General features: G+C 33.4%; 1 protein-coding gene across 1 annotated transcript in view; it reads right to left on the bottom strand.

Annotated features, from left to right (window-relative positions):
- Positions 1-21,621, bottom strand: part of Erbb4 (erb-b2 receptor tyrosine kinase 4) — a 681,070-nt gene that overhangs the window by 187,035 nt on the left and 472,414 nt on the right. Inside the window, exons 18-19 of the mRNA XM_076866449.2 lie at positions 19,758-19,880; positions 15,508-15,606 (exon numbers count right to left, since the gene is read on the bottom strand). Of these exons, the coding sequence (XP_076722564.1) occupies positions 15,508-15,606; positions 19,758-19,880 (222 nt within the window). The remainder of the gene's footprint in view (positions 1-15,507; positions 15,607-19,757; positions 19,881-21,621) is intronic.

The following is a 21,621-nucleotide window of genomic DNA, read 5'->3' as shown; positions in this document are numbered from 1 at the left end:
TTTTCCTAAAACCTGCCCTCTTGACTAGAGGTTAGTGAGGGCCTTCACAGAAGCTAGACAGACTGAAATGATAAGTCTCCATGGATATCCATAGCCCTTAATTTCCCAGATCTTAGTCATTCACAGGTCACAGCTGCATTCCTGCTATGTGGGTTCCATCTGATTTCCTTTAATTTTTCAAGTGAGTGTATTTAATCTACTTTTTTGATTGAACTGTATGGAGTCTCATACTTACAAAGAAATTCTAGTTCCTCAAAGTATGCATTAGTTTAAAACATTTTATATTTTTTCCTTGACATACTATACCTTGAGTCATACAATCTAATATAAAGGTCAATAGAAGTGGCAATGGCAAATTAAAAATGCCATTTCTCAAGGATGAAATGTAAATATATTATTACTCTCTGTGTGGGGTTATCATAGTAACCAACACCCTAACAGAAGCATGATTTGAGTGTCAGCTTATAGAAGCACAGTGCGTCACAGGATTTCTCCAAATCTTAATTGAGCTTCTACCTACTTTTTTCTACCATATATATATATGAAAGACAGTTCTTATATTTAAGTTAACCAATCTATTTAAAATGAGTATTTGCCAGCTAAGTAATTTTTAAAGCAGGATCCTACGTTGTCTAACTCATTCTCATTACAACATCTCTTTATGCCATGAAATTGATAAGACTGACTACATATATACATATACATACATATATATATATATATATATATATATATATATATATATATATATATATATATACCTCCCCAGTGATAATTTAGTAATCCTTCAAGGCCCCTTGTCCCGAATACTTGATGCTCTACCACTCATCTGTAGGTCAAATAGTTTAGGTGTGTGCCAGTGTTCATAGTCAGTCTTATCAATTTCATAGCTTAAAGAGCTGTTGTAATGAGAATGAGTTAGACAATGTAGGATCCTGCTTTAAAAATTACTTAGCTGGCAAATACTCATTTTAAATAGATGTTTGGTTAACTTAAATATAAGAACTGTCTTTCAAGTCTCCATTGGCTGTTTGTTCACCGTGAGCCAATACCATCTTGTTTGGAATACATTTTGCTAAAGGCAATGAAAGTAATATCCTATGTTCTTAGCAGAGATACCTAAAACTTTCTTTTACTATCCAAATAATAACAATTTGGCACATTCATTACCCTTCAGAAACTGAAGCAATGCTGTATCTACTTGAATTGCTAATGTGAAAAGGAGACATGCTGAGAAAATTCCTAAATAATAGGAAGTTCTTAAACATAGGTTTTCATTTTCTTATTGTGAAAAGTTGGCATTAATTATGCAAGTCTCTCTGCTAATGTATACTTTGGAGCAGGATGGTTTTTGTTGCTTTATTAGCACCATGAATGGAAGAACACTCATTCAACACACCTGGATCACAGTGAACATATTTTACCAAAATGGTTTCTCTTTTTGTTTCTTGCCTTGTTTTTAGAAGTTCAAGTTCACCAAAATTTAAATCTAAGAGGGAGAAAATACTTTATTGATTAGATATGGGCAGTAGTGCGTAGGCCTTGCAATAAGATAGATGTTAAATTAATGTAAGAATGGTCTGTATGTCATTTTCACTCATCCCAGGAAATGGTGCACCCTTAGAGAAGACTATGGAAGGATACTAGGAGATAACTTAAGAGCAATTTCAGATGGGCCACATCAGTGAAACACCAGAGTTCTCACCAACTGCCCATCTCACAGCAAAACATAACCTACTGCAGTGCTAACCTCCTAAAGTCAACCAAAGTCATGGTATACGTCCTAGGATGGATTTGTTTTTGAGAGAGTTTTATAGACTTCAAAACTGATTTATCTTTTTCAGTTTATTCTAAGGTGTGCCATCCTAAATGGAACAGAACTCAAAAGATGGCAGATGAACAGAGGCTATTTTCTCATAATATTCTTAGTTTGCTTGTAATTTAGCAGACAATGAACATATTCATGCAAATAGCTATTATTATATTTACTAGAGCCTGTCAGAATTATTAAAAGTGATGTTTTATAATTCTATAACATTCAATTCATATTAACATTAGTTTTGGCCTCTTCATACTGAATCAGTTAGCTCTTTGTTATTCTTCTTTTGAAAAACATCAATTAGCTGGGCTACCCATTGGGTTCCTGGCTTATAGGTAGCAAAAGTAGAATTTAGACTAAGATCTTCTAAACCAAAACTCTCCATTCAATATTTCTACAGAAGAGGTCTCCAAATTAGTACTTATAAATGTCTCATTAAAATAAAAAACTAGAACCTCCCAGTAAGAAAAATCTTATAGAAGTCACCTAGAAATTTAATTAAATTAGTTAAATTTTAGACAAGATGGTAATAAGTTCCTCTGGACAATAGATGAAACACTAAATAAAGGAATGAATCTAGATAAAAATTCTGTTTACTTCAGAAGCAGTAGAGAGACTTTATGCACCATTGGTAAAGTCCTTTATAGCATTTCAGTTAGGATATGTTGCCAGAAGAATTCTATCCAAACTGTAAATATTTCAATTCCCATTTGTAAATAGCAATATTATTTCCTTAAGAGTTACCAATGCCCATGAAGTACATAAATACAAATTTACTGTACAAAAAATTATTAAAGAGATATGTAACTATAACAAGAGAACATAAATAGTGGAGAAATACATGAATGTTGTTTTGAAAATGCACTATTATTTTCTATAGGCAGTTATTTTCAATGATAACTAGATAACTAAAGCAGCAGAGTTAAATTATCTCTAGCAACCTTATTTATGATTTATATGTTTAGAAAATATAAACTAAAATGTATTTATACATTAACTAGAGAATTCATGGCAATCTTTGGGCAAGAAGTTACAACAAAAAATTCCTGAAAAATTATCTCCACAAGTAATAATTACATTAAAATGGAAACTAACAGGTAGTTGCTTACATAAATAAGATTTAAACTATAACATTTGTAAGTACATTTAAATAAATATATTTGAGATAATAGTGTACATTTTAAATTAAGGAATTTTGTGCCCACATCAAAGAACTGTCTGTAAACTGTAATATCATCCTTTGACAAATTTAGTGTTAAAAAAGTTATAGAAAAATGTTCTTATACTCATTTATTTTTTCCTTACTCAAAGCCAATTGCAAAGCACAAAAACATAATGACAAAATCCGTGTGTGTGTGTGTGTGTGTGTGTGTGTGTGTGTGTGTATGGAAAAATAATAAAAGGATAGAAAAACTGAAAAATTGGGTCAATTTATTTTCTAAACTTCTTATATTTTATTACATAAAACCAAAGCTTTTAGCCAGGTGTTATGGTACATGCTTATAATACAGTGACTCAGGAGGCTGAAGTAGAAGCCAGCCTTAGTAATTTAGAGAGGCCCTAAGCAACTCAGTGAGACCCTGGTTCAAAAAAAACAACAACAACAACAAAAAAAAAAAAAAAAAAAAAAAAAAAGCTTTTAGCAACAAATAAAAAAAAACAACTGAATATTGTAGAGTGTAATATAGAGCTAGGAGTAAACAATAAATAACATTAGACTATTGCAATCAAGTGAATTGGAAAGCCAAATATCTTTGATGTTTCTGTACTACTGCAGAGTTCAAAAGATCCCTCAACTCCATCATTAATTATGATATTGTCTTCTTCTAATCTCCTGTTACATTTTCTCTGTTCTGTCTGAAGAATCATTCTGTCATGAAATCAATTAAACATGTTACTAAACTCTAACTTCACTAAGGTTAAGGCTGTGCTGTGCTAGTTATCATAATCTTAGAATACAGAGATAACAAGGGACTGCAAACACAGTCGGCACTTTACAAAGCTATTAAAAATTAAATAAACATATTTTACCAAAATCAAAACAATTTTTTTTGGTAACAGTGATTGAATCCTGGGGGTGCTTTTAATTTTTTATTTTGAGACAGGGTCTCACTAAGTTGCTTAGGGTCTTTCTAAATTGCCAGGACTGGCTTTGAACTCATGATCCTCCCACCTCAGCCTATGGAGTAGCTGGGATATGGGCATGCACACCCACTTCCTGCTCAAAACAAATATTTACTGAGAACTTGTTCTTCAGTACTCTGCTATTGTGTGTGAAATAACTATTACCAAAATACTTTTACAATCTTGTAGGGTGGTCTGCAAAACTAACATACCTGCAGGTAACTATTATCTGCTTTTACAGATTTAGTAGAAAATAAGAGAAATGATGGTAATATAGGTTGAAATGTATTTTTTTAAATTAAAAATATATGAAAAAATCTCTGTACACAATAATAAAATACTTTACCAAGAATACTGTAATATATTCTTTATGTAAATGAGTGTCACACACTTTGAAATAAGTTTATTTTAAAGGATGTTGACACACTGTCTTAATCACAAAAGGAAAGTCTTTTTCGGGTTTATTCTCAAATCCCTTGTGTTTGCAATCTTCCTATAAAGCTTCCACATTTCCTATAGTTAATTTTCCACATTTGTTAGAACTGATCATTTTTAATTTACTGGTCGGATTTACCTATTATTTGTATATTTTATACCAAACATATGACTGATTCACTAAAATTTCTTTGTAGGGCTACAAGAAAATTAGAGGAAAATCAAGTGGGTCTTTAAATCTTAATTATATAAAAAAAACAGAGAGGCAGAAATTAAAAAGAAAAAGAAAAAGAACTGGCTACCTTGGCTATTTTCTTAACCAGGAAACAAATGAAAAAGGAAATTTATCTCTAACCATAATCCCAAATGCTTTATTTTCATTTTCCCCAAGTTAACTTTCTCACCTAGCTAAGCAGCATTTTCTGCTATTATTAGCAGCTGGTCCAATATCAGCCGACCAGTATCCGTCAAACTCCTTGGTTCAATGAGCTCAGGGACTCCCAAGAAACTGCATATATGCAGACTTCTGCTTATAGCTTCTAATTATTTTTTAACAGATAATGGAACATTAAAGTCCAGAGAAGTTAGATTAAACTTGCAAGTGGATCAAAATCCTACATAAAATTGTAGTGGTGAAGATCACTGTAGAAAACGCTAAGGCTTTCTAGTTTTGAGATGCAGGTCCTCACTGCTTATTCATCCATGAAAAGCTAGTTTCACAATTTTATCAACTCAGAAATACTTATTCTTTTCTAATCACACTGTGCTGTTATTAGATTGTGTAAATTGTGAGAGGCATGCAAAAGATGATTTCCTTGGAGCTGAAGTCGCATTTAGGAAACTTCACAAAAAAAAAATCTTGGCATCTATTATTTCTTGGAAAAAAATATCAAGTTCTTTATATCTTATATATATCTGACATATATATATGATATACACACATATATATACACACACACATATATTATTGTTTTATAGCTCAAAGAAGTATCAGTTCTATGGTTATCATTTAATAAGAGCTGGTAATGATGAAATTAAGACATTTATGCAATCTCAAGCACCATTTTAAAAATAAATCCAGAGAATATGTGTGTGTTTATTTTAAATAAAGTTATACACAGCTTGATATTCTAATCTGAAGCTAAAAATGAGTGACACAAAGTGTTCCATGGAGCCATATTAAATAAGAAAATGACAGGCCATCAACATGCCTTTCAGAGGCAAGAATCTCTTGAATAAGCTTGATTTCCCTCAATGCAACAGGCAGTTTCAGGAACTCAGGAGAAAAAGCTCCGAAGAAGTAAAACTGTATGACTGAACTGCCATTCATTTTACCGGGTGTGACAAGTGTCTCTCACTTAATGTGATTTTTTTTTTTTTTTTTTTTTGAGGAAGCAATGTAATGGTAGAAAAAGCCTGTGGACTTTGGAGTTGAAGGACTTTCATTTCAAATCCAGGCTCTGTCTTCTTCACTGATTTGGAAATAGGACAGTGATTCAAATATAGCTTAATTCTCCTCTCAAAATATGTGCGGTTTTTTGTTTATGGTGCTGGAGACAAAACTCAGGGCCTCATCCATGTTAGGCAAGCACTTTGTCACTGAGCTATAGCCTCAGTCCCCCAAAAGACTGTTATTAATAAACATTTTTATGCATTTACGTGGCATCAAACATTTTTTTCTTCATAATTTATCATTGTGTTCCTAATTTAACATACTTGGTTTTAGAAAATATTTTTAAAGTACCCCTATATTAATTATTGATTTAGGGTAAACATAATCATGGATACACTAAGCTGGTCCCCTTTCAACATGACTTTGCTATGTTTTGGTCCAAATATACTTCAGTCCATTTCCATGTTATAAATATTAGATCCTACAGTTAAAAATGTGGGGAAGAATGCTTATGTATAAACAAAACAGTAATCTTCCTTGTTTATATAATACCTTCATTTGATCTGATGGAAATCACTGTACATGTAGTCCAGGATGACTGAAGTGAAACTAAATGCTGAACATTAAGATCTCTGGCAACTGGGATTGATCTCTACTTCAGAGGCCCCTTTCACTATGACCATTCCTTGCTGATGATAATGGTAGGGCAATAATGCTAACAAAGTTTCTGTTCACAAATCCCTTCAATGTGATGAAGTAAAAGCAAACCCTGTTAACTTTTTCAGATTTTGACACAGTAAGCATAGAAAATAGAAGACAAAACTCTTATTGATACAATAATGGTGTGAGGTAGGATGAAGAATTCTTTTTCATTATTTTAAGAAAACTACCATAAAAAAAAGTTATATGAAGTGGTCATTTTTAGCAACACAAACCACATGACCATTCTAATAGATGATCACCCAGTGGTGCCATTAAATTTGCAAAGGCACATTTACATGGTTGGAAGTATATTTGCCATTTGCGTATACTTTACAGTGAATATATGTATTCAGTCCAGAATTTAGGTCCATAGATATGATGTTTATGTATGTGTGTGTATCCCATGGCAAATATCATGGCGTAATAACCCTCTAGTCTCCAAGCCAAATCACTTCCTTGTGAATAAATAAGATGACTTGATGCCATATAATGTAAACCAGGATGTCTTGTAGGCAGTTCCTTACTCTACAGAAGAGAAAATATTTTGTATCCTTAAATCTATAAACAGATCATTAACAAAACTGTCTACATCAAACTTTGATAAGTCTCAAATTATTTGCAGATATTATGGAAATTCTATTTCTTGGTCTTAGCTTACTCTGTAAGCCAAAGTTTTCAATTTGTGTTTTATAAACTATCTTAATATTATAAATGGTTTTTCTTAGTTTTATAGTCAATGGACATTTTTTCTAAGACAGCATAATTATCAAATACTATTCAGACTGGAATCAGAAACTGCAGATGATAAGTCTAATTCTCCTCTAGCTCCATATGGCACATCCTCTAATCATGTATAAAATTCCCGAAATTGTAAAGTTTAAAGAGCTGGAAAATGTCTATGATAAGGAGATCTATATTCAATAAACTACGGATTTCCATTCACCAAATTTAAATACTGGAAAAATAGACTCTGTTCCCTTGAGAAATGTCTTTTCATTCACATAAATTCAAGGAAAGTTCCAGAGAAATAGAAGCAGTCAGAAGGCTCATGAAGTTGTACATTAAGGCTTAAGGAGAACAATCTGTTTAAATTTGGGTAATCACTTTCAAGTACTTCAGGAAAAAAAAAAAATTAAGCCTGTTGGAATGTAGAACCTTGTCAAGTACTTTGTTTGCTTTGAAACTCTTTAGTAATCCTTTATTCATTCATTCATGCATTCATTTAAATATTGGGAATCCAAACAAAGAGAACTTTACCAATGAATTACATCCCATCCCCAGACTTTTTTATTTTTAATTCTGAGACAGGTCTCCTTAAATTGCTTAGAGGCCCACTATATTGCTGAGGCTGGCCTCAAACTTGCAATCTTCTTGCCTCAGCTTTCTAAGGGATTACAGGCCTATAGCGTGGCACTCTGCCCAATTCTTTTGTAATCCTTAAAGCAATACTTAAGCTCAAGTTTTAGGAAAGCTACTGAATTCAGTTAAATGTTACTATCAATAAATTTTAATGACTACAATCAATTAATTTTTAATATTTATTTCTGTCAAAACTGATGATGAAATCAACTTTTTTTCCCTGTTTACATAGGATCCCAGCCTTACATCTTTAGTGCTACTGGAACAGAACTAAATGGACAGGAGACAAAGGAGGGAAGGAACTCTAATAACACATTTTAAATACAAGAGCAAACACTATCCAATATTCCTAAAGAAGATTCCAAGAGCTCAGGAGTAAGATGTTGAAAATGATACCTAGAATTACTTCCCACCTCAAGGAAAACATTCAGACAAGTGTCTTGAAGATTACCTGTTCTTGGTTCCCCTAGCAGATACTAGAGCAGGTTACTGGCGCTCCATGCACAGGAGAGAATCTTCGAAGGGTTTCCTTCCTCAAAAAAGCCTCCAGAGGTTTCAATGAGCCTTTCTTACAGTCAAAAGGGAAAGCCTATTTCTCAGGGATCTCTTTGATGCTTTGGACTTAGAACAACCGCTAAATTGAATTTGCAGAAAACAAATAGAGATGAACTATATCAATATATAAGAAAAATGATGTAAGGACAACATGCCAAATCAAGATAGAACTATTGGGATAAAACAGTACAGTTACGCTGAAATGGAGTGGGTTTAAAGGAAGAATAATAAAAGTCCTTAGGAAGTAGAAAGATAATTCCATTCAGACAGTGAACTGTACAGTGGCTGTTTTTCTTAACCATGCACCTGTATGGTACTTGCCAGTAGAGGCTCAGTCAACAGACATGGCCCCTCTCATCAACCATCCTGTTTTCTAGTGATAGAGAGCGAGATTCTCCATGAAAAACTAAAATAAAACTAGTGTGTAATAACTATTTATAGTATGTGTTACAAAGACAAAATTCTGAGTTGTGTTAGTAGATTATAATTTAGACTGAGGAGTCAGGAAAGTGCTCTTTGTGGAACCATACTTAAGCTGAGAAAGCAAGGATAGACACTAACTGGCTTGGGTTGTAATTAGACTGAAAAGAAAGAGAAGAAAAAAGAGAAAGAAGACCAGGGAAGTGACGAGAAGCTCTGTAAACCAAGAGTATGTTACTTTAATGATGACATTATAAGATGGGATGCAGAGGAATGATGGATTTTAAACGTTGCATTAAAAATTAGGGAGATTAAATTGAAAGTTATTCTCACAATTCACACTGAAGAAGTCAATGGCCTGTATTAAGGTGATGGCAGTGGAATACAGAAAGGAGAGGATGCTATCCAAAGAAATATGAGGCATGGAATCAAAGCATCAGCTCTTGAATTGGAAGAGGATGATTCAAATTATTGTGACATTCAAAGAAATTCTTTCTGATAGGGAAAAAAAAAGGGTGAATGGAGATACAAATTATTTAAATAGGTACAATTAAAGGCTGAAGAGATTTAGAAGAGAACTTGAAGAGATTCTTTGAGGGTTGTGTTAAACTTGAGATGTCCTTGAGATTCCAATATCTCCATACCAAGGGCAGAAATTAAGTTAGACTCATGAGACTAGAGATAGAATTTGATAATCTAGGGAGATTGTTATGATTTAGATGTTAGCTGTCCTTCGAAAGCTCGTGCTTGAGACAATGCAAGAAGGTTTAGAGGTGAAATAATTGGGTTATGAGAGCCTTAACCCAATCAGTAAATTAATTCCCTGTCAAGGATTAACTGAGTGCTAACTATAGGTGGGTAGGGTGTGGTTACAGGAGGTGGGTCATTGAGGGTATGCCTTAGGGGTATGTATTTGGTGAGATGAGCTTAGACTTCTCTCTGCTTCCTGGAGCCATGCTCTCAGCTGTTTTCTTCAGCTATACTCTTCCACCAACATGTTCTGCCTCACCTCTTGGCCCAAGGAATGGAGCCAGCTGTCTTTGGACTGAGACCTCTGAAACTATGAGTCCCAAATAAACTTTTTCTCTTTTAAAATTCTTTTGTCAGTCCTCCTATTCACAGCCGTGAAAAAAAAGCTGACTAAAACAGAGACATGTGGGGAAAACTGGTAGATTGTAAAGAGGTTTGGACCCTGACCCTGAGAAAGTTTCAATTTTTCTAGGATTGCTCATTGTCAGCATGATTTTGAGAAGCTGGAAAGCTGAAGATTTTTGTTAAGAATGCAGTTATAATGCTGGGACATGAATCTAAGTGGACTGCAGAAGGATATGAAGATAGGTGGCAGCCCAGGCCTAGGAGACATGGCAAGGTCAAGGCATGGCAAAGAAATTAGAAGACAGGAGAACGTGGCTGTTTGCAACAATGATTTCAGATGTGATGTTTCTGTTCATGACAGTTCTAAACAAGTAATAGGACATAAATAAGAGCCAATGAAATGAATTGTAACAGAATTTACTTAGTTAATAGAAAATTTTCTTTCTTCTCTCCTTTTTTTAGTAAAGTTTTTAAACACTTTAAATTCTGTTTCTAATGAAATTTATATATTCTCTTTCTGAACATATCATTTTATTATTAAAAGCAAAGCAATTCTTCATAACTTTCAAAAATTACTTGGGCTATATTTTTCTTAAGAAAAAGAGGATTAGTTAATAGCCTTTTCAAAATCATAAAAACAGTATAGGACTCTGTGACATTTAAGTAATGGGTCTTAAAAGAAAATTCTGAATTTTTTCACTTCTGAAAGAGACAGATTTTATTCAGACATTCAAATGCCTAAAATCCATAAAGGCAAAAGACATAATTAAATTAAATGCTATGAAGTTTCAAAAGTCCACTATTAATAAGACACAGGACCTAGCTAAGAACTACTATTGATTACGTGAAGCCATATACATGAGATTTTTAAAATGTGAAAATGTTAGAGAAAAAGCTATATTTTCACAACATTTTGCAATCTGCTGTAATCTGAGAGAAAATATTAACTACTAGCTAATTGTATTCATCTCATCCCACTAATATGGCATCAGTTAGAGTTGAAAAAACTCCCATCAAGGTACTGAATACCATAAAGGCAATACAGAGAAGAGAAACAGGCACAATTCACATGGATGTTTCTTTGGAAAATAGGAAAATGGCAATTGTATATGATAAATAAAATTTCTTATGGTATAGGGAGAAGGAAATAAGTTATTCTTTTTGAAAGAATAATATGACCATTTGCACAATGAAGTCAGGGGATATGGAATACATGTACCCTGTGTGGGGAATTTGGCAAGGGGAAGCTGAAACTGAAGCCAAGCAGATTCACGAAAGCACTAAGCCAGTACTGCTGGTCACTACTGGAATTCAAGAACTTCTTTCATTCATTCCTGGTTTATTTTTTAAAGAAAACAAATGATTTAAATAAAACATTTAAAACCAATATCAATGGATAATAGTGTTAAATTTCAGGGGAAAAATAGAGTAATGAGATCCCTGAAAAACTCAAAAAAAAGCCTATTTGGTTTTACCAGATCATGGTCCCTAGCTCCAGGAATCTTGCTTAATAACCTCATTTCCTAGGGATGTCTTCTGCGCAATTTGGTGGATTAAAAAGCAAGCAAGCAAGCAAGCACGCGCACACACGCGCGCGCGCGCGCGCACACACACACACACACACACACAATCCCTGCATTTTCCCAGTGAAATTGTGTTATTTGAATCAAGAACTAGGAACATGTATAAATGCAGTCATTCTTTGTATGAAGGTAGACCCTTAGAGTCATTTTCTTAATGCTACTTACTGTTATCTTCCTTTGGGGGATGAAGAATGTGCTGACCATTCACTAGCAGTGTATTATTATTGTCATTATGAATCCATTAGATATATTCAGGTGAGCTAAGTAACAGCCGTGTGAACAATTTCTTCTTCTCTTGCTTTTAGTATAGTATTTGATAGAATACAAACTGTTCCTTATTTACTTTTTGCCTTTGGTAAAAAGTCCAAGAAAATAGAAAAGTCCTTTTCTCTGCCCTTGGTTATCAATAATAGTGTTGGGTGTGGCAATGAGTTTTGAGAATCTGCATTTGTGTCTTTTATTAGAATAACCTGTAAAAAACACAGCTCTCCCTGTTAAATAGAGTAGTGGTACTTAATGAATCCGTGATATCCCCACTAAATATGCAGTTAGGGGAGGTATGAAGGAGTCTAATGCTTAATAAAAGTAAACAGTTTCTAGTGGAAGCTTTTCTATAAAAGGTATACAACACACACCTCAACTCAAAGAGATACAAACACTCGTTTGCAAAAGAGACATGTAGTACAGTTGCTACATGCTACAGACATGTAGTACAGGATCTTATTTGAGTTTGAAAGTTATCCTTGAAACACTTTACCATAAAGAGGTCCTGACTAATTTTCACCCACCTTTCATTACCCAATGGCTTTCTTGGGCCATGGGAGCCTGTTTAGTATACCCAGCACAGGTTACTGCAAAAAGCTAAGTGTCCTTCCTGTCCAGCAGCCCTCAACCAGTGATGGAGAGAAGCTGTTGCAAGGGCTTCAGGTCCCTCAGTCCCTGAGTAAGGTTCCTCTAATGTGTGTGTTTTGCACTTGCTACCAGCATCTCTCCAGTATGAAGAAGTCCCACTTGCTCACCATGGCAGCTACCATTACTGGATTCCCTTTCTTATTTCCATACTCTCCCATTGAAGAATCCTTCATCTCCAAAATAAACCACTGTTATTCAAAACTTGGTTTCACAAACAGCCAAACTGTTCATGAACAGAAGATCCCAAACTAAAACATAATGTCAAACATCTTATATTTAACTTAGTAACTGATGAACATTCATCATTTCAACCAAATCCTTATGTTCAAATTAGATATAATTTTGCTTATACGAATTTTTTATTATGGTTCAATGTGTTAAATACTTCAATGATCTACCCACACAACAGAGCTAAAACTGTAAGTATGAAATGTAGCCATATGTTTGCATGAAAATCACACCAACCAAATTAACATACTAAATTCACCAGCAGTATTTTCCAGTTAAACTGTTTTAAGCTTTATGATGCGATCCTTCGGATGCTTCAAAAGAAGTAACCAAAATAGTAAGAAAGTGTTTCTGTCTGACAATTATGGAAATGCTGCCAATAGCTGTCCATCAGTCTTTTAATTTTCTAGCATCTATCCCAAAATGGGAAAGACATGGTCAAAATATTTTACTTATTTTTTTAAACTTTAAAAAAAGAACAGACATTTTAAAGTCTGTTGGATATAAATCCACCAACCATCTAGGAAAATGAGTCCTTTCATGACTCAATCAGAGGTTCATCGAAAATTCAGCAGAAATCTAAGACTTCAAGCTGCCATCCCCACTCCTGTTTCCATGGGAATAGGCTTCAGATCAAGAAGGAAAAAAAAATAGATGGGGTTAGGAGCTTTCAAATAATCATTCAAAATCATGATGAGGTTTTTAAAGCTTCTTTTTCAGGTGATTATTTTGTAGCCTCTTAACCCCCTTTTGCCAGTCTGTTTCCATGGAAATATGACAAAAATGGCTGTCCAAGCCTCCAGCAGAGATATTAGCATTCTTGTGAATTTCAGCTTTGGCTGCAGCCTAGGCTGGGCAAGATTTTTTTTTTTTTCCTATCACTTTGATATATTAACCTACACTGGTTTTACTTACTGTAATTTCTCCTTATAATTTCTACTTTCTTCTAAAACTCCCTTCACAAATTTCTAGCTATGATGAAGATCAAATTGAATAAGTGGTACATCACTGAAAAAGGCTTCAGTTTTAACTTTTATACACAAGCCAAGACATATAGCTGCAGGACGTGCCAGAACCTTTAGAGACCCACAGAAGAAAACATTATTTAGTTACTAGACCTGATATTTATTAGATAGTTTTGGGAGATATGCAACAAGGCTAATATTTAAGTTAGTTAGCCAGTAGTAAGGCACATTATTAACTGTTCAGAACACCTGATTCATACAAGCTGAGTATTGTTGCTACTATGTAATAACCAATGATAAATTAAGCTAAAAGTAGACTTATATAAGGTAGTCAGCATTATACTCAAATACATTGTTCAAGGTCACAGACTGAGATCCTGTAAAACTTTTCAGAAAAGCTTTCAAGAGAAACTGGGTAGGAATATATAGCAATCCATCTATTAAAAAAAAAATCAAAGCGCATATGCTCGCATCATTTTTCACATAAAGGTCATCTGAAAATCAAAATCATTCTTATTAATGAAGACATTATATTAAAAGATACAGAAAGAACATATATGGATCTTTGCTAGAACCCCTGGCAAGATATCTTGTGTTGAATATGAAAAATAGCAGCGTGCTACATATGTAATTTTATTCCATCCTACTCTCTGAAATTTGCTGAGCAGTTCAATCTACATTTTTTGCTAGAGAAAATCTTAAAGTTCTGATTGACCTCATATAATACTTCCATTCTTGAGCACTGTTACTCTATAGTCACAGCTTTAACTATAGAGTCCTACCTTCTGAATTTGAGTTGAAAAAATAAAATTTAAAGTGATAATCATTAGATTCAGACAGATTCCTAATTTAAATTTAGCAGAGATTAACATACTGTGGAAACTAATCCTGTTTTTTTATAACTAAATAGATCATTGCTATAATAAAGTAAGGCAATCAGTCAACTAATTTTTCAGATAATCCTCACTAGTTTTAGAATGCAGGCTGTCATCATAGTTAAGCACACAGTACTAGAAAGCAGGATTGACTCCCAAAACAAATCTGGCCCACACTTGTTTATATAAATGAAGTTTAACTGACACATCCATTTATATTTTATATTATTCTGTTTTGTCTTAATTACCTATGACTACTTTCTTGACAAAAAGGGCAGAGTAGGTACCACACTGCAGATATGGGATATAAATCCTGTTGATTCTCTGGCTTACTGAGAAAATATTTGCTCATCCCTGCTCAACCCTGGCTACCTGAACCCAATGCCTAGATGAGCCATCTCCTAACTTTGAGATCTTGGGTTGACTTTGGGTTTACCTGGACTGTTGTGCTGTCAGGATTAGATGAACTTTTTTTTAGGTAAATTATTTATAACATAGTGTAGCATTTACAAAACACTTCATTAATATTAATTACTCCCGAGAACAGTGTTTGGCATTTTGTAAGCACTTTGTACATATTAGTGATACACCTTTGCCACTACCGCATAGTCCTAAGAGTGTTCAGTGAAACTAATTTTAAGAAATATGTTTATGATGCCCAAATTTTGAATAAAAGTGGTGATTTGCAGTCATTGAATATGTTTTCTTTTCAAATTATGTATTTTTTCCTTTAAAAGATATTTGAGTACTTAATATTATAATGTGAAAATGTTATATGTCTGATTCACAGAAGACAATTCACCTTGGGTATTGTAAGTAACTTCAGATTCCAAAGCAGTTTCTGTTGCACTATGTAGGCAGATGGTTGCAAACCAGAAGCTATCAAAAATTATATAATGATATAAAATGGTCTTGAAGATTTTTTAATTGTAAAATTATATCATTTTCTGAAAAGATAGTTTAGAAGTTGTGGGGATTTTATTGTTTTAACAGTCTATTTGATAATGGAGAAAACTGTGATTGACTGGGTGCCTATACTTACATCCATGAACTCCACATTGGCTTTGGGACCAGTCGTCTCATTGAGAATCTTAATAGCCACAGGAATCTTCACTGTTTCTCCTTCAGGTACCCAAATGCCCTTTCAAGAAAAATAATATTTACATTAAATCCATAGTAAGATATGGATACTAAATATAGCAGAAATAAAATTTAATTTAATCGCTCAATCTATTAACTTTTAAGCATAATTATAGATTCTATATTTTTCATTCAATGAACATTTATTTAGCACCTGTTATAACAAGATACTCTGCAGCTTTTTGATGTGCTTTCATTTTTGAAGATGGATAAAACATGCACTCTATGTCAAGTTGTCTATACTACTATCAAATTCAACTTGTGAACATGAGCAAAAGCTTTGAATAGTGAAGAAAACATTGAAGCAGTATAGAAGAGCAATATCTGATTCGGAAGATATTTTCAGTCTTCTATTTTTTAATATATTCTCAACTCTAATTTAGAAGATTAGGCTAAGAAATGTTGAAGGTTCTTTTCAGCTTTCATGCTATCTATTCTGCAACTATTCTGAACTTTTTCAAGTTCATAATGAATTTTAAAAGGTGATTACTTTAGAATTAGTGTTCAGACACAAGTGCTAGAGATTACTGCACAAATATTAATTTTTATTATCATATCCCATGAGTATATGAAGGACTGTTATTATCTTTGAGGTAAATATAAAATATTTAAATTGGCCATTGCTAATTCTCTCTTTTCTTATCAACATGTAATTGTAACATTTGAACAGAATTTATACATTGGGAAAGTATAAAGTTGATAGAGTTTGAGTAAAGAACACCATCAAGCTGAATAGCATTTCTACATGAATTTAATTCAAACACTTAAATGATGACAATTATTTTGATGGGACATATGAGAATGCTTGGATTATATAACAATATTTTCTTTAAAAAACATATTTTTCCAAATGAACACAGATGCAAATATGAGGTTATGAGAGAAAAATAAAAATTCCCAAATTATAATTCTGTAGCCCTAACATAAAAATATTATGCAATTTTAACATTAAAATGAAAGAATAAAAAATATTCATTAGTCCTGAATAGAATATCTACATTTCCTCTCTTTCTTGATATAGGCTGCTTGTATTCACATCACTTTGAACATCCATGCTAAAACATACATAATTGTACTATTCAAAGTTGTAATAATATGAGGAGACCTAAACACAGAATTGTTAAAGAAAATAACAATAATAGAAGCAAAAAAAAAAACACAAAAAAACCCAAAATACTGCTTTGACCTTTAAAAGGTAAATTTAGAATTATGGTTTTCCTAGTCAGAACCAATAGAGAAATTTAAATATCAAATGCAAAATAATAGGCTAAGCTTCTTACGGTATAAAATTAGAAAAAAAAACAAATTAAATCAGAAATGGAAAAAAGTAAGTAAAAGCCCAGGACCTGCGAACCTATATTTTCACACTGATGGTGTCTAGGGTAGAGAATATAATTATCATTATTCTATAAAATGACCACAGAATGTGGTACTTTATTAAGACACAGCATCAATATTAAAGTATTCCTAAATAATACTTTTAAAATAAGAATATAAATTCAGTGTGAATTAATTTTATTGCTTTGGAAATAAGTATGGTTATTATTTTCTAAGGCTGTCCAGATAAAAATTCAACTATGCTGATACCTATGATATTGGTTCTAATCTTTCATGCTTACACATAGTATATCTCCATTTTGGAGGAAAAATTACTAAATAATTGGTTGAGCAATTTGAATTTCTGTAGTCAAGAATAATCCTTCATAGTTTAAGCTTAGAACTACTGATATATTGATTAAAACCTAGGACCAACCATTCACATGCCAAGCATAAAATTCAAACATACTTATGGAACTTCTAATAAACTTTAATTACAATTAATTTCAGTGAAAGGAAACATTCATGAACAACAGAAAAATAATTAGTGTTAGTAAAAATACTGATGCAGCTTTATTATTAAATATTCAAATGTGTAGTATTTTTCCCTGCTGAGGTCATCAGATAGTATTTAGTCCTAAAGTACTATGTCTCCATGGTTTAAAATAAATTTTAATTCCTGAACTATATAATAAGAAAGAGTGTGATTATACTTTAGAACAATCCAATAAGTCATTTTAAAAAGGGAAGTGTCTTTTAATACATTTAAAGTTAGCATTTATCTCTTGTCTATCTTCTCTATATACAAACAAATCTGCTAATTCACATTAAATTTTGTCAGTGTAAATGCAGAATTGTTAAAACACCAATGCTTAAGAGAAGAAAGCTCTAATATATTTCTATTGACTTATCCTATGGCTAAGCACAGACCCTTCAGTCATATCTATGGATATAGAGAATTGAAGCAATTACCAGATAATTCTTGTGGGAGAATCCTGCAATAGATGATTAGAATGGGGATTTATGGTAGCTAAGTGATCCAGAATGACTGTCAGTATTAATCCAATTCACTGTATTACTTTTAACTTGCCAATTTCTAAATTCATGACTGGAATTTATGATTATACATATTTTAATCCAAAAAATTTGCTTGATGCTATTTAACATAGATACAAAGATTGGAAATATTAAACTTATAAATTAAAATTGATATATTATGTAGATTAAAAATTTAACTGTATGCAATGATAAGTTCAAGTCCATCTTTTCTATCACAATATAAATAAATATGATGTTATTTTTCAGAAGAGATCAAGCGCGTTCAGGGTGGTATGGCCGTAGACAATGATGTTATTTTTCTTTGAACATACAAAGAATTTGAAGATTAGAAAGGAATCACATCATCTAAAATAGTGCCTATGTAAATTAAGTGCCCAGTTAATAAATTCAAGTTCAATTGAAAAAATTATACACACTAACAGATTATGAAAACTTCTGCATCTTGGCCTTATAATAGAGTTATAATTCTAGAAAGATGAGATTATTTTGGAACACTCAGCAGAGAGAAATAAGGTCTATAGTCTAACTTGTAATATTTTCTGTTAAATAAATCATGGTCTTACTAGGCAAAAAAGAACCATTTTAAAATGTAAAACTCCTAAAATCAAATCTAATTTAGTTAATATGTTTGTAAGTATGTAGGCTTGCACATAGCTTTAAGAAAAATATTAAACTGTAGATGTAAATTTTGTAAATTGTAATAATGAATTACAAGAAGAATTCAGCACTATCCTAGCAGAGTTTCTTATTCTTGTTATTTACCATTAAACAAATTTCACTACAATTAACCTTTGGCCTGGCCTCTGAATTGGTCTTATAATTAAGCTAAACAAGTAAACACACATATGCTATCATTTGAGCTTTTCCTTTCCAGAAATCCCTCTCATTGAAAAACCATGTTGTCATCCATTTCCTCCTAGCTGACCTGAATTTCTCATATAAAGTCAACTTTAGTTTGCACAGAATGTCAGCATCAAGACTATAAACATTAACCACTAAATCATATATGTAAACAGGTAAGCAAAATATGGTTTAGGATCTAGACCTATCCTATTTATATATAAGCACATCCATAAGAATTCCAAAGAGATCAATCAGGTAAGTCCTGGAAAAGGATTCTTTCAGATAAGAATAAGAGAAGAGCAAGGGATTATGGTTCATTGCCTGGGCATGTCTGGGATTTCATGGCGCACTGTGTAGGAGGAAAGGGAAATGCATTGGGGCTGGGTATTTTGGATACAAAAGGAAATTCAAAGGCAGGGTGATATTGAAATGGGATTACTATGGTTGCTCATGCCTTTAATCCCAGGAACTCAGGGAGGTGAGGCAGGAGGATTGCAAATTGGAGGCAAACGTCAACAATTTAGAAAAGCCCTAAGCAACCTAAGGAGACCCTGTCTCAAAAAATAAAAATGACTGGGGTGTAGTTTCGTGCTACCCCTACCCCTCTACCCCTCGGTTAAATCCCCAGTACCAAAAAAAAAAGAAAAAAGAAAAAAAAAGAAGATGATGATGAAAGGAAGAAAAAAAAAAGGATCAGAAAGGCCTCTAGAGCAAGAACTCTATTTGCCTATCTCTCAAGACTCTATTTATCCCAGCTTGTTCAATAAAAATTAATGAATTCATTTGTGCAGCAACTTCTCAATACTATAAAGGTCCTCCTCTCTGAATATTAAAAGGAAATTAGGTTGGTAAAGTAATTACTTTAGCTATTATTTTTTTAAAAGGCTGAAACAAAACTTAAATAACTGATAGTAAGCGTTGTTTTGTACTTACTTTATAAACGGTTCCAAAAGCACCTGAGCCAAGGACTTTTACTCTTTTGAGTTCAGTTTCTTTCAAAATACGAAGCTGAGCTTGGTTGGGTGCTGTACCACTGGGAGTCAGGGGTTCCACCAGCTGCAGAGTAAATTGATAAAATTATATAACTTTCAACTCAGTAATCAGTCCTGTTCTCAATCCCTCTCCCCCCATTTTCTCTCTCATATAAAAATTCAAACAAACTTTATACAGCAAACAAAACTTTTATGATATGAACCACTCACCACCACAGACACACATTTAGACACTCCTTTAGACCCTATCCTTTCTCTTCTGCTCTTCACCTAGGTGAATTCAAGAAACAAATGTGTTCTTCCTTGAGACATGGTAGACTAGGAGACAAGGTGCATAAAAAATAGAAATGCTGTCTTTTTAGAACTCAACATCTATCTGGGCAACTAGGACAAACATGTCAGAAGAGGGAAGAGCACACATGCTGATTCCCTATGACAGGGCTTCTAAAACTGCAGTGAGTGCATTAATCACCCAAGGTTCTTGTTGAAATGCAGATCCTTGTTCAGAAAGTCTGGATTAGGCCTGAAAATTTGCTTTTTTACAGAACTCCAGGTGGTAACTATGTAAAAGGATGGTCTTTAAACACATTTTAAGTAGCAAGGCCCTACTGTACCTCCTCCATTAAAAACATAAATAAAAATTTTAAAAATTGATGATTTGATTCAAGATCATAAGTGAATACTATGGAATGCAAAGGAATAAAATCACCTTTAGGGACTGAGGCTCATCAGTCTGGCTTCCTAAAGGAGATATGCTTTAAGACCATCTTGTGATAAAGAAAATGGATTGGCATCAGGAGGGTACTATCATGGTGGGGAAGAGTTTGGGCATAGCATTAGGAGAAGGAGGAAGACATGGAGGAACCCATGAGGAAATGGGACAGGTCTGAGGATGAGATTAGAGTGGGAGATGCCAGGTCATAAAGTGGGTTGGTTGGGTACAGCCAAAATGTAAACTCAGGCTGACAGTTTTAGATGACACAGTTGAGAAGGGACCCAGCAAGAGAGGATGGATGAAACAAGGGAAAGCTATGTGAATGGCTGCTGATCACTTGCACGTGTGAGAGAAAAACTGTCCACAGTTGTCACGTGTTATGCACAGTTTCACTGTTGGAACTTTCATTTGCCAGTGGTCAACTGTATTTGGAAAATGTTAAATGGAAAATTCCCAAAATAAACAATTCATAGTCTTAAAGAACTTTTATTAAAGTATGTTCTTATAATCCACTTTATTATTAGTAACCATTATTAATCATTCACTGTGCCTGATTTATAAACTGAAGTTCATCAGAGTTATGCATATATAGGATAAAACACAGTATAGGGAGAGAGGGAAGAGTTAGTACAGTCCATGGTTTCCGAATCCAGGCATCCCAAGGTCAGGGGGAGCTTGGAAAGTATAATGCATGGATAAGGTGGGACAACTACTGCACATAAGGGAGAAGCTGAGTACCAAAAGCCTTATATCCTTTGTTAAAATGTTTGGTTTATTTCATGCTTGAGGCAAAAAGCAAGTGAGAAAAGTGGGACTTTTTTTTTTTTTCATTTTTAAGTTAAGGATCTAAACTTTAAACAAAGACAAATAGCCTGTTTTTTCTCTGCATAAGGAAATAATTAAGGGCTACTCCTACTCAAATTGTCTTGAAACAACCACAGTATTTCAAAATGTCTGTTTACAAGACTAAGTGTACTGTGGCCCTCCAGCATGGGTATTATTATCATGCTTCTGTGAACATGATAGCCTACTTAATTAGTGGAACAACAGAGTCCCTGAATGTAGGTAAATGTAACAGTAGCAAGAATTT

The sequence above is a fragment of the Callospermophilus lateralis genome, chromosome 9 (genome assembly GCF_048772815.1).
Source record: "Callospermophilus lateralis isolate mCalLat2 chromosome 9, mCalLat2.hap1, whole genome shotgun sequence".
Lineage (NCBI taxonomy): Eukaryota > Metazoa > Chordata > Mammalia > Rodentia > Sciuridae > Callospermophilus > Callospermophilus lateralis.
This window is presented reverse-complemented; position numbering and strand designations above follow the sequence as displayed.